The sequence below is a fragment of the Pomacea canaliculata genome, linkage group LG10, assembly GCF_003073045.1.
Source record: "Pomacea canaliculata isolate SZHN2017 linkage group LG10, ASM307304v1, whole genome shotgun sequence".
Taxonomy (NCBI): Eukaryota; Metazoa; Mollusca; class Gastropoda; order Architaenioglossa; family Ampullariidae; genus Pomacea; species Pomacea canaliculata.
The window spans coordinates 6,666,642-6,679,459 of record NC_037599.1 but is presented as its reverse complement, the minus strand read 5'-3'; the positions used below and the strand labels follow the sequence as shown (position 1 = coordinate 6,679,459).

Genomic DNA, 12,818 nt, shown 5'->3' with positions numbered 1-12,818 from the left:
TCATTCTAGGCACAGGTGAGAATGTTGTTTGAAGGCTGGCAATTGGGACAGATGTGAGGATTTTGTTTTCTGCTCAACGAGCAACCTCAATAAATGTGAAGAAAACGGCAAAGTGCTTGAGACTGGTACTACTTGCTTCTTACGGTTATAGTATAACGCACGTTTTTACTGTTTTGTCAGCTTTTTCAGTTCTTACAATCAGATTAAAATTCCTTTTTTCATATTTTGTCTCCACCACTCCCCCCCCCCACACACACACACTTCTCTGTCTCATCCTTTCTGTATGCTGTGTGCGTGTGTCACTGTCCATCCGTGTCTTTAAGTGGGTTTGTGTTGTCTCTGTGTATAAAAGTGTGTGTGTGGTATTCCATTGTCAGATTACTCAGTTAACATTTGTCAAGCTTATACACATAAAGCGCGCTGTGTGCACAATGTTCTAATGGCGCGCACATCATTATCTCATGTCATAAAAGAGATTTTGTGTAATAAATGCATGTGTGTGGGGAGCAGAAAACGACCATTAGAAGTCTGACTTTATGAGCTTTCTTTTTGGAGAAATATTCTGTTGCCGTACTGCGTACCTCGAGCAGCCAAAAGCGCCCCACAGTGCGATAATCACGTAGGAGAGGTCCTCTAACACTAAAATTATCGTCAGTCAAGATTTGAGAAAAGCACTTTTCGTGTCGGAGGTGGGAGTGTTAAAGGTCTTTTTTTCCCAATACGAGGAAAATGAGCAGAAACTAAAAGACGGGGTGAAGTGAACATCTTAATCGAGGAGGGTCTGTGGGCAGCGAGAAGGAAAACAAAGATGGCGGCCACGGTATTCGATTACCTGAGAATCGATGGGCCACAGTACTGCTGTGTGTGCAGCTGGCTGATCTGCAACCCTCCCCACTCACCGTAAACTGCGCAGATTGGTGTGATTTCCGGAGGGAGGGTTCCAAGCCCACAGGCATGCAGTTTAGCATGCTCAGCGCTGTTGAGAGCTAGAGTTGGGTGCGGCTGTCCTGAGGACACGTGAGGCATCTTTCAACGGCGGTCGGCGTGATGCCAACAGCACACGGCGCAGTAATAAGTGTTTCAGTGCCGGTCAAAGGAGAGAGAACTCAGGTGTCTCAGTTACCGCGTGATACCCAGCTGGTGGTGTGAGAGGAGTCGGGATGTATCTCTATGACCGGCTTGGTATTTCTATGTGGCTTGGTGCGGTGAGTTTACCAACAATGGCGATTATGGCTTGTTGTAAGAGGAGAGCATGGCAAACAGTTCAGTAGCTAGAAAGTCGGGGGTTTTATTTAATGAAAAACCCATACTCTGATCAACTGTTCACATTAATGCAGTACAAAACAAAGACAGTTGCGCTTTAACATAACGCTTATCTCGAGACTTCTTTAGCCTATTGTGTGCAGAAGTCATTAAAGGAAAATTATTTGCATCTACTAAGAGTGAAATTTAGAAGCGGGGCTAGACATGACAGAGTTCAGACATTATTGTTCTTTACCCTGTTCTTGTTTCATAAAATTTTTAGTTGGTTGCTAGCATTGAAAAAATAGAGGGTAGATTTGATTCTCAAAACTTTCTTTCGCCCTTAAGACTTTAAAGACATATCTGCGTGTGCCAAAAGAGTACTATAGTAGTGTCAGTTTGACTAAAGGTTGCTTTCGCCAGTGGTGAAAGATCCTACACATGATGGCCAGTCGACTGGTGCTCAAGGATTTTACTGTTCGGCGTCAAGGTTCAGACTGAATCACTAACATTCGTTTATGATTGCTAAGTAACTTTTTGCCTATTTTATTTATATCGTACAAGTCGTTGAAACTTTTATGTATATCAAAAAGACATTTTATGTGATTTTTAGTGGAGACTGATTGACACATCCAAGAGTCGTTATCGCTTTATTATGTAGTGAGTATTCTGGAGCCTGCATTATAGAGTACTGCCAGTAAAATACAAATAAACTTCGCAAACATGTGTAGGCAAAACTTCAGTTTGGTTCGGTGATTTCGGCACGTTTTTACTTGATATCATTAATTTGTTTTTTCCCTTCAATAAAACTTCAAAAAAATACTTTTGTTGCACGTGTCACGCTATCGGCCATAGAAAAGATCAAAAATCGCACCCAAACAAACATTTATAAAAGCTTATAACTCCTTTAATTTTGTGAGTAGACTCAAAATTCTTCTTTGAAAAGGTTAACTAAAGGAAAGATTTCCTATTTTAAGTGGGAAAATTAAAAATTCAGCTTAGCTATTTTTTATGCATTTTTGGTAAAGCGGTGTGTTTACATTTACACTGTTTTAAATCAAATTTAATTCCTAAACTACTATATGTTTTTTAAGCCTACTTTAAAATGTTTAGATACATATAAAGACTCAACCAAATTTTATGTCTTTTATGTCTTTAAGTTATAAAGTTTTGAAGTAAAAAAATTGTTCAAAAAACAAGAACAGTTGAAACTTACTAATTCTATTTGAGTAAACCTCTCATGTAATTTAGGTGTTTCATTGAAAATATAATCATCTTTTATTGTTTTCCTTTATATAATTTTAATCTGCTAATAAAATTAATTATTTCATTTTTAGGAAAGTCAACATGGATGCTGTTGTGTGTCCAAAAAATGAGTAGGCTGTAAAGAAATACACAGTAATTTAAAATGGTGTTTGCAAACATTGAACTACACAGTTATAGGTACAGTTAGATATTCAGTGTCCACTACCTTCAAATGTTTTGGCCATTTGGTATCTAACTTTTAGTGATGTTGCCTCATATATTCCTTCCAATTTTTGTGAGCTTCTACTGAAGCAGTAGCAAACACTCCATGCTCATCTTTCTTAGCCAGCAGGGGGATGGCATGAACATCAACATATAACTCTTTCATTAAGGCAATAAGTTCAAAACTTTCATCATTGAAGACACAAACTGCTTGAGAAACTGAACTCTCAAGAAAGAATTCTTTTGAGGATCACAACCTATTCATGGCATCTAGACATACAGCACTTAGTGCACCAGTATTATGAGCAAATGCTCATATTCTGTTCTCCTGTATTCTATGATTATTTTATGAATTACCTCTGTAGTCACATAGATTAAATATGGGTGATTTTAGTGGCTATGTGGTAAAGATTTCTGGTAAAACCACCAGTTGTCTGGCCTTTTGGAGGCTGACAATGTTGTGCTCTCTAAAAACTGAATGCTACAAATTTGACTAGATAGTTTTTTTTTAATTTTATTTGTTATAAATATTATACATAATTGCCAGTCTGCACACATTCAGTTTGTTGCATTTGGTTTGAGTAAGACAACCCAACCTACACCCACCCCCACTCAACCTTTGTTCCTAGTTTCTGTTTATGACTTTGGCCAGACATATGTTTGCATGAGACAATCTTGTTGACAACCAGGGCTGGGGGTTGACTTAATTTCAATATTATCTTCATCAAAAAGTATTTTCATATAGATAGATCCAAATCTACTGACATTTAGACACAAAGTTGGCTACTTCTGACAACACATTCATGCTTGATAAAAAATTAATTGCTACAGCAGTACGGAGATTTATTCTGTCCGCTATTTCAGAAGCTAATAATAAAGGCATTAGTGTTTGCAAGTGTACGTGAATCATGCTGTTGTGACTAATTCTAAAAATACAAGCGACCAATTAAAAATTCTGTGCAAATACTAACGTGAAGCCCTGTTTCCTTACATTCCCAACAAAGTACATAACGTGCACATCTAGTCTTGATTATTATTGAGATTGGCAAATCTAATTTTTAGTCAAGACACTTACCACAGTCGATGGAGATTTCGACAGCAGGATTAGGTACACATTTTCTTTTTTCTACGGCAATTGTCTTAGGATGCCATTGTCATTTTTCTCCTTTCGCACTTGGAATTTTGAGAAGAAATGAGCGTCTGATAAGCACAATGAATATGCAATATGTAGCGTAAACATCTTTAAAAAAAATGAAAGTATCCTCCAACTAGTTTTGGTTATCGTCAGCATTCGTTGACTTCCGGAAGCCATGACAGGTGGATTGTGGGATGTTGGTGTGACCTAGAATGCGGTTAAGGACGGTGTTAGGGAATTCTGATCGCGTTTTAAAGTCAAAGTGCGTTGACGCATGGTCCGTATTAGGAATTTTCCGAATCTTTTTTTTGTCTGGAAAAGAGCGGAAATCCCAGCGTCGGAAACTTCTATCGGCATTGACTAGCCTTTGTTTGAAAAGCTAATGACTGCTTTTTCTGATGGTATGACAGGTGACCCAGTTTTTCAACAGGTCGACCATTTTGCTTTGTCCCAAATATTCAAATATTTGCAAATTCTACGCTCATCAAATACAAAATTATTCACTTTTTCTAGTGACAAAATATATATATTTTAGATGGTTTTATGAAAAACCACTGGGAGAGTGAGTAGAAGACATGTTGAACATGCGATCATCTCCAAATTGCTGAAAAATAATATTGTCACATTTTGGGGGCACTGTCTGGTCTTGATGTCTGAAAACCCTGACATTTCTTTCTTAATAATAGATGGTGTTACTTTTTACTTTTTAATAGAATAAATGCTTTCATTATATTCATTGATATTGGATGCTTGTACATACATACCAGTTATTTACTGTTTTACTTATGACCTAATATTTTTGCTCATTCTTCAAACCCTATCAAAGGCAGACGATTTTATTACCTCCTTCTCCATCCCTTCTCTCTTTCTCACTCGCTCTTTAATAACGTGTTCATGTTTCTAAATAGCTTACTATTAAACTTGTTTTCTAAGCTAGTTTAACTCATTGTATATTATGTGACCTACAGAGTTTATGCGATATCAACAGAGTTAATATTTCTGAAAATGTTTTCTGGCTCCATCGATTAAAATACGAACTTCTTTCAAAGAAAAGTCAATGGTTATGACAATGTTTTTCCGAATAATTATTGTACTTTTTTGCAAAAAAAAAAAAAAAAATCGGCTGCTCGATATCTCAATACCTACCAGCATTTTTTCCTGAAGATTCTTAAAATCAATCAACGTTTTTCTGTACAGCAATGACTAACTCTATGAAACATCTTTTGTCAATTACATATAACTGATATTTTTCGATACTTAGATAAATTAGGGAAATATGCGATCAGTTCGTCGGGATTATCGTCTAGATGTACATTTTTATCTCACATTTTTTTACGTTTTGCTGGGTTTGATTGCAGAACAAGTTATATGTTTATATATGTTTTTAGACGTATAATTTTATTTGTAGCTGTCGCTTCTACTTTAAAACTGTGTGCTACCCAAAGAAAACAAAATAAACAGGATTTTTCAGAATTTTTTGTTGTTTTTTTCTATAAACTATTCTGATGCTCTTTTCAAGTAGTGTGTGTGTGTTTTATAGAATGTAATATCTGGTGCTATATTGAAGCAGACATACTCATGCAGATAAATAGAGCTTCTGTTGTTGTACACTATCGGACGGCGTTGCTAAATTAGCACTTTCGAATTGTTTTCCTTGTAGTATAAGATAATCTCGTTTATTTTTTAATGTCTGATCAACAAATTTTATCGTCATACGTAGACATTAAAGACTCCTTACATAAATCATTCCAGGTGAAAGAAAGTACTGCGAGTTAATAGAATAAAGATCAAAGGAGACGCCGCCTTGTTATTTCTGTATGTCAGCTTTGGGTAAAAACAGAATGGTACCTTACTGTTGTCTAAAAGGCGATACATGGTTCAAGTTCATTCAACAGACTCGGTTAGTGTCAGACAAATGCACCTTTTATAAAACATAATATTTTTTCAGCCGAAGAAATCCACCGATGTTTCATCCAAAGATAATTATATCTCGTCGACATCACTATTTTTTTAACTCAGGCATATTCTGATATTCAATTTTTTTATAAAACTTGACCGTGACTATTTCAAATTCATACTAAGTTTAACAAGTTTCACTTAACGTTTGGGTAGATATTTATGTCTCAAGTAAATATCAAATTTAGGAGGTCAGTCTGTTGCAATTCAGAATTTTAAAAAAATGAGAAGGATAGAAAAGATGTGCTATCAATGTTAGTCGTATGAATTGACAGTAATTATGTCTTCTAAAGTACTCTTTTCACACACGCACGCACGCACGAACGCTCAAACACACACACACACACTCGCGCAAACAAATGTACCCATTCACCATATGTGCAGACGCACGCACACACACACTTACATACCCACACGTACACAATAATTATTTAGCGTTGAGTATTGTTTTCACACACGCACGCACACACACACACATATATTTGCATACACATGTGTAAAACATTTACACTCACATGTACACATACACACGCACACATTCTTACGCATATATACGCGTGTATATATATATATTTGCACACCTATATACACGTGCGCACATACACAAACGCGCGAGCTGCTACACACACAGATGCACTTCGTCTCTGCATGGTAGCCCAAATGTATTGTTTTGTTATGCGTGTATGTGAAACGAACAAAGGACATACAAAGAACTGAACACACGAATACATAACATGTATGTGTACACAAAGGCGACATCCTATAGATATATATAAAAAGAGCGTAGACATATAAAATATACATAAATAAATACTATATAAGTAGACAGGTACATAGATCAACAAGCAGATGACTAGACAGTTTGACATCGATCGATCGATTTTTTTTTTTAAGGCTGCGAGGCATTGTTGAGTCGCTTCGCTAGAAAAAAGAATTGAGGAGGAGATAGGACTGACCAGTGGCAAAGTACTGTCGTTGATGTCCCATTGGTGGTTAGGTGACTGGCTGGACAAGGTGGCAGGGGGTGTTCCCATTGTTAGGGGATAACTGGCGTGAGGGTCACGTGGCGAGGTCCCAGCAGACGGCATGACGTCAGGACTTGCCAGCAGCACCATGCATCCGGGTCTTCTCGAGCGTCTGTCCAATCAATCTCTGATGGCAAAATAAAAAAAAAATCATGGTATTTCTTGCGAATGTAAACAAATTTGCAAATTTGTTTGAAATAAAGACTCGTGTTCAGAAAACAAGACAATTAAAATGGAGGTAAATGTTAAGTGGGGAGGAAAGGGTGAATACAGTATACTTCTATTACATGCTAATAGCGGAATACTTTGCTTTTAGCCTTATGTCGTCATGATGATAAAATACGTTGAAGTGTCACAGTTGGCCCCTGGGTGCAACCACCACTCGGGACCAGCTCTTTTACTAGAGTTATCTACGACATCATCAATTCTCTTTGGCGTCAAACTTCAAAAGTTAGTGTTCAATGGATCACATTTCAAGATGGCGAGTAGCCTTCATGGACTTCCACACCAAACGAGGATTAGTCCAGTGTTCTTTCATGTAACATAGGGTAATTTACACAGCCACACCTCGAGTCATTTAGAAAGCCCAGTCGAACCAAGTGTTTGTAAAGACTAAGTAAGAGTTCATTGTAAAGAGAACAAAGGTCGTTGTCTTGGACCTAAGAACACAGTTTACCATATTGTTTAGCTAAACCTGATTTGCCCATCCGTATGCACTTCGCATATCGACTACAACTTTGGATTGCCTGACACACACCCTTCGCATCAAGAAAGACGACAGTCAATGCCTTGATCTCCACAGACCACGATCAAAAGATTGTTGTGATTCAAGCATGCCATTTAAAATATGTAGATAACTAATCAAAAGTTCAAGTATAGATCGGATTCTAAACCAGCTTAACCATTTCTTCTCACTGTACGAACAAAGAGTATGATTCTTAACCTTACCATTTCTCTTTTAGCACTATAATAGTCATTGGACTCAATGTTATGTTTATGATATTAACAAAGCGTTCTGCGTAGTATTTTTTAACTGCCTGGGGGAGTGTTACATCGCCGAATACATAAAGACTGAACAGAAGAAAACTGCGCAACACACACTAAATGTTAGTTGAGTGTACACAATTGTCTTCTCTTAGGTTATAGAGTAGAAGCCTTTGCTTTAAAAAAAATAGTCTTACAACTGAGTGTCCTACCTACTTTAAGGAAACAGATAGCCGATTTGTTAAAGCGAATAGCCTAGCGGCTAGAACAGATAGCCAACTGGTTACTACAGTGGTGCCAGAAACCTAAGAGACACACACTAGTCGGTTCGATACCCTTATTAAGGCTGTCCCCGACATAACTAAGAACACTAGCATCTCCCTCCCCAACGACTATCTTCATCTTTTAAATTTACTGTCCCACTTCGCCCATTAGTTTCTTTTAAGAGACAAAGTGTAAGAAGCGTGTTAGGTGCTCTGTGTCCGACCCATTGTCATGCTAAGAGCATTTTCTGTATACTCAATCCTTCCACTTAGTTAGATGAAGCTCCCGGCCTTGGAAATAGTACCCAGCCTTTTATCGTAGGCCATAAGACCTTTGAGGTCAGAATGAACTTTGATATCTTTTTCTTCTTTTTTTCTAGCATTTGGACACAACTCACTTTTTCGCCTCTTTTTTACTGTTTATATTAAACCCTGTAGCTCTTCTTTTCATAGAGCACTGAACTTTTTAATCATAGCATGCAAGTGATCTGGTCTACTTTTGCCTAGCAATCTTAAATACAAAACCGAATGAGATTTTTACTGTTATGATGAAGTCTTTTCATACTTTCTCTTTCCACATAGCAAAAGGATAAGACCTTCTTATGCGTAACCAAAGGTTATCTGTAAAATCCACTTGCAGTTCAAATTGTCAATAACTTAAGTTGCGAAATGAAATAGAGAAGTTCTTTAATCCTTGTATTTTGGATAGGGGTGCAAGTAATAGGTAATATTTATAATATTTTATTATTTGTGGTTTTGTGATATCGTTTGAAAGATTTTGTTCTAAATTCTTAACAAAGTAAGCCCTCTTTTGTAAACGTTTTCAAGCGGTCGATAATTTGAACTGAAAGTTATCAGGTCATCAAACTTTTCACTGTATATGTTATGTCATATAATTACATTTTACAAATAAATTTATGCTCACCCTGATGTTGTTCTATCGACAGACTTTATACAGTGGCAACTAATGTATCGAAACAACCGCAGAACTGATAGTGAAACATTTGTATGTCTTGAATCCGTAGTGAAGGTGAGTACGACAGTTGACTGTTTAGGGTCACATGTGCAAACACATGAACATTTCGACATGTTGAGGGGTGCCTTCATCAGACTTATGTAATAGGTCTGCGTAAATGGTGCAAATTCACTTTCAACGGTTGGTGCTGGGGACAAAGATGGTTGTTCGTCTTCTGTTATCTTGTTAGTAGCCATTTATTCAGTGAGTGATGTTTCAAGAGTTTGTAGTCTGTCATGTTCCTGATGTTCAGCAAGGTAAGATTTTTGGTTCCAAATAGTTTCTCTTTTAGCTCCTTTCTTTCTACCCCAACCCTTTTTCCCCGTATTTTTTTTTTCTTTACTCCTTTCTTTTATGTCTTACATCCATGTCTCTCTCTCTCTCTCTTCCTTTCGCCCTCTCGTTCTTTTCTTATGTGCTTCTTTCTTCCTTTGTAACACTTCCTCTTTTACTAAATATGTCTGTATGTCGGTTGATTATTCATTCTTTTATTCCTTTCTTGTTTACCTTCCCCTTACTTCTTAGTCTATTTTCTCTGTTCTCCCACCTCCCGTCTTTAGTTCTTTCGTGCTCTTTCCACTGTTATCTTTCTTGTTTTTTTGTTTTCCTTCAGCTGTTTTTTTTCTGTTTCTACCCTCATGTTTCTAGCTACATCTCACTCTGTGTGTGTGTTTTTGTGTGCCTGTGTCAGCCTTTCCTTTTTTCTATCTCTTTCTTTCGCTCTTTCATTTTTTTTTTTCTTGGATCCCTTTCTTCCTACCTTCATTTCTTTCTTTGGTCTTGCCTTCTGTTTCTTGTTTTCTCCCACCTCTCTTCCTATGTCGTACCGTCCACTTACTTTCCTCTTTATCATCCACCTGTTTCCCTTTCTCCTAAACTTCATATTCCACTCATTTCCTTTCATCCTAAACTTTATATTCCACTCTATTCCCTTTCTCGTAGACTTTATGTTCCGCCTTTTCCCCTCTCCTAGGCTTTATATTAATCTCTTTTCACTCTCTCCTAAACTTTCCAGTCCTTTTATATGTGCAGCTGTCCCTCATATTTGTCTTTATTTATGCTTCGTCTATTTATTTTCTTCTTCTTTTGAAGTTTCATTTTTCTTCATTCATATACACTTTCTTTCTTGCTTGCTTTCTTACTTTTCTCTTGTTTTATACAAAGATGTTATTTGTAATTATTTATAATTTTCCTTATTTGCTGTTTAACAGTTATAATGGAGAAAACTTCATCGAGTCATTTAATGCCTACAGAAATGTAAATGCCAAGGACTTCATTCGTTACCGTTTTCTTTAAGACTGAAATACCAGCAGGAGGACGGGAAAGATGTTCAAAGACAGATTCCGAATAGTAACGATTCTTCTAGTCTGTCACAAGGCAGTCTGACTACATCAACATTGTCTAGCTTGCCCATAACCTCACGGGGTTCCCTTCTCAAACTGCTCCTTATCCACCAGAAATATGATAACAGGCTGACTTTTGTTTTCTTTCTTTCGTTCTGCCTGTAAACAAACGTCTCTTGACCTGCGCAGAATGTTGAAGGATGCTGAGCTATTGTAGTCGACACCTCTTGTGTTTTGAGATACTCGAAAATTCACACATTTCTGTCCTAACCAATCATCCCACTGAAAGAAATGTGAATGGAAGGTGACACTTTTTTTAAAAATCGTCGATGAATGCCAGGCGTCCCAGACACTGCCAAAAGTCATATGTTTATTGTACTTTCACATCTAAGACTGCCCTTCATCGAGAAAATATCTGTCACTTGCCTATTTTTGTGGTCACTATTGTCACAAATATATATCTCTTCCTGTTGACAACGAGTGGGATCTGAATTAAACTACGAAAATTGAAATAACACAATCAAATAAATGCATGGTGTTAGCCTAATATATCGTCCAGAATTCCTAATGTTTACATGAAAGAACCTTCCTCCTTCCAGCGATAGTTCATTCAAACGACCGACTTAATTGTTATCGTAGCTTTTTCTTTTGTCACCTGATGTCTGAAGAACAGATATTCAAATAAAGTTCCAGATCAAGCCACTTCGACATGCAGAAATGAATGAATGAATGGTTTCTTACCGTCTGGCACCCACTGGAAAGTAATCCGAACAATGAAACCTACGTCTGTGGTGTCGAGCGTTTAAAGCCACTCTTCAGTTTGTCAAGTCTTTTTTGCACGAGCACCCCGTGCACATGTGACAGACCTCCTGTGTCTCTCGGCTGCTTTATAGGGCAAGCGGACGCTTGTCGCAAGTCAGGCCTGACCCAATCGGCTCGCCGTCTGGCAAACTTTCTACCACTCCAGCGGTTCCCATCACGCGGTGCTCCTCCCTCTGTCGACGTCAGTCATCATTCACCCCGCCCTAATTCGATCGATTTTTATAGTTTGTGACCATTCGCTACAGCTCATTGGTTAGAACAAGGAGCAATCCACACTTTCAGCTGTTTCGGAAGTGAACTGGACTTTGGGTTCCTGTTGATGTTCATATGTGTGCGCTTTGATTTATATGTGAGTAGGGGGTGCGCACGGTACAATGGTGGTTAACAGACTCGCTTGTCACGTCTGAAGTAAGAGGCTTTGGGTTCAAATCTCGTCTCTCGACTTTCTCTATGAATGACACCTGTTCGCAAGGCTGGCAGTCAAGCGTTCATAGAACGAAATGTCCTGAAGGTGGAAGCACTATCCTGCCAAATCAACAAACCAGCCAGCCTCTGTGGGTGTTATAGGATCGTGCGGCCGTATGTGGTTCAACAGTATGATCTGTGAATGCTGTCTTAAACTGTTTTACTCTCTATGATGTCATTATGCATTTCAAAAATATTTCTGCTGGGCTGTGTACTTCAATGTTTGAAAAAAATGTTATCTTAATTTTTCTTTTCTCTTTCTCTCTCTCACATACACACACATACAATGAAATGTCTGTTCGACCTACGATAACAGTCGTCATCTGAAATCGTCACCTGTAAAACATTTGTATCAAAAATTTTATGTCGTTTCCTCAATAAACCCTTTTAATTACTGACCTGTTGTACGACTGTCAATCATAGTGTGGCTTTTGATTATCTTTCATTTGTTTACCTGTCAGTTTATCCTCATCACGACTTGATAAGTACGGATTATGAAGCTTCAGCTCACACATATGAAGCAGAAGTGAACGAAGAACAGTGTTATGTTGTCAGCAGACAGTGTATAAGGATGATAACACTCCGAGGCTGGTTACAACGCACTACTTTGGAATTAGTCAAAAGATCAGTGTTTGTGGGTGTGCGCGTGTGTACGCATGTGTACGCGCACCCGTTTTTGTCTGTGTGTGCATGGGAGATAAGCTTTTTGAGTCACAATAAAATAAAATACGAAACCCTTCCCCCTCTTCCCAGACACTCACCATCACCAACACCACCACCCCGAATCTCCGTAACACACGCACACACGCGCATACACCCTCAGGGGCCATACTTATGAGGCAAGAGTAAGTCGTGAACTTAGATAAAATGGGGAACTCATGGAAAAGCGTCTTGTTTCCGAAGTTAATAAAGAGGTGTCCAGGCCACGCGGACACCACCTGTTACTCTACCCCAGGCCACCTTTGCCACCGCCTTACACCTGCGGTTCCATGGGTAAAACAAAATCTGCGGGGTCTGGACCCCACTTTATAATTTTGGAAACAAGATGCTTTTGCTTGAGTTCTCCATATTGCCACAGGGCAAGGACTTACCCTCGCTTCA

The 12,818-nt window shown here is 38.2% G+C and overlaps 1 protein-coding gene across 1 annotated transcript in view; it reads right to left on the bottom strand.

Annotated features, from left to right (window-relative positions):
* Positions 1–11,323, bottom strand: part of LOC112574407 — a 31,041-nt gene extending 19,718 nt beyond the window's left edge. Inside the window, exons 1-2 of the mRNA XM_025255464.1 lie at positions 11,172–11,323; positions 6,757–6,952 (exon numbers count right to left, since the gene is read on the bottom strand). Coding sequence (XP_025111249.1) covers positions 6,757–6,915 — 159 coding nt within the window. The 5' untranslated portion in view covers positions 6,916–6,952; positions 11,172–11,323. The remainder of the gene's footprint in view (positions 1–6,756; positions 6,953–11,171) is intronic.
* Between the last annotated feature and the right edge of the window lie 1,495 nt (positions 11,324–12,818).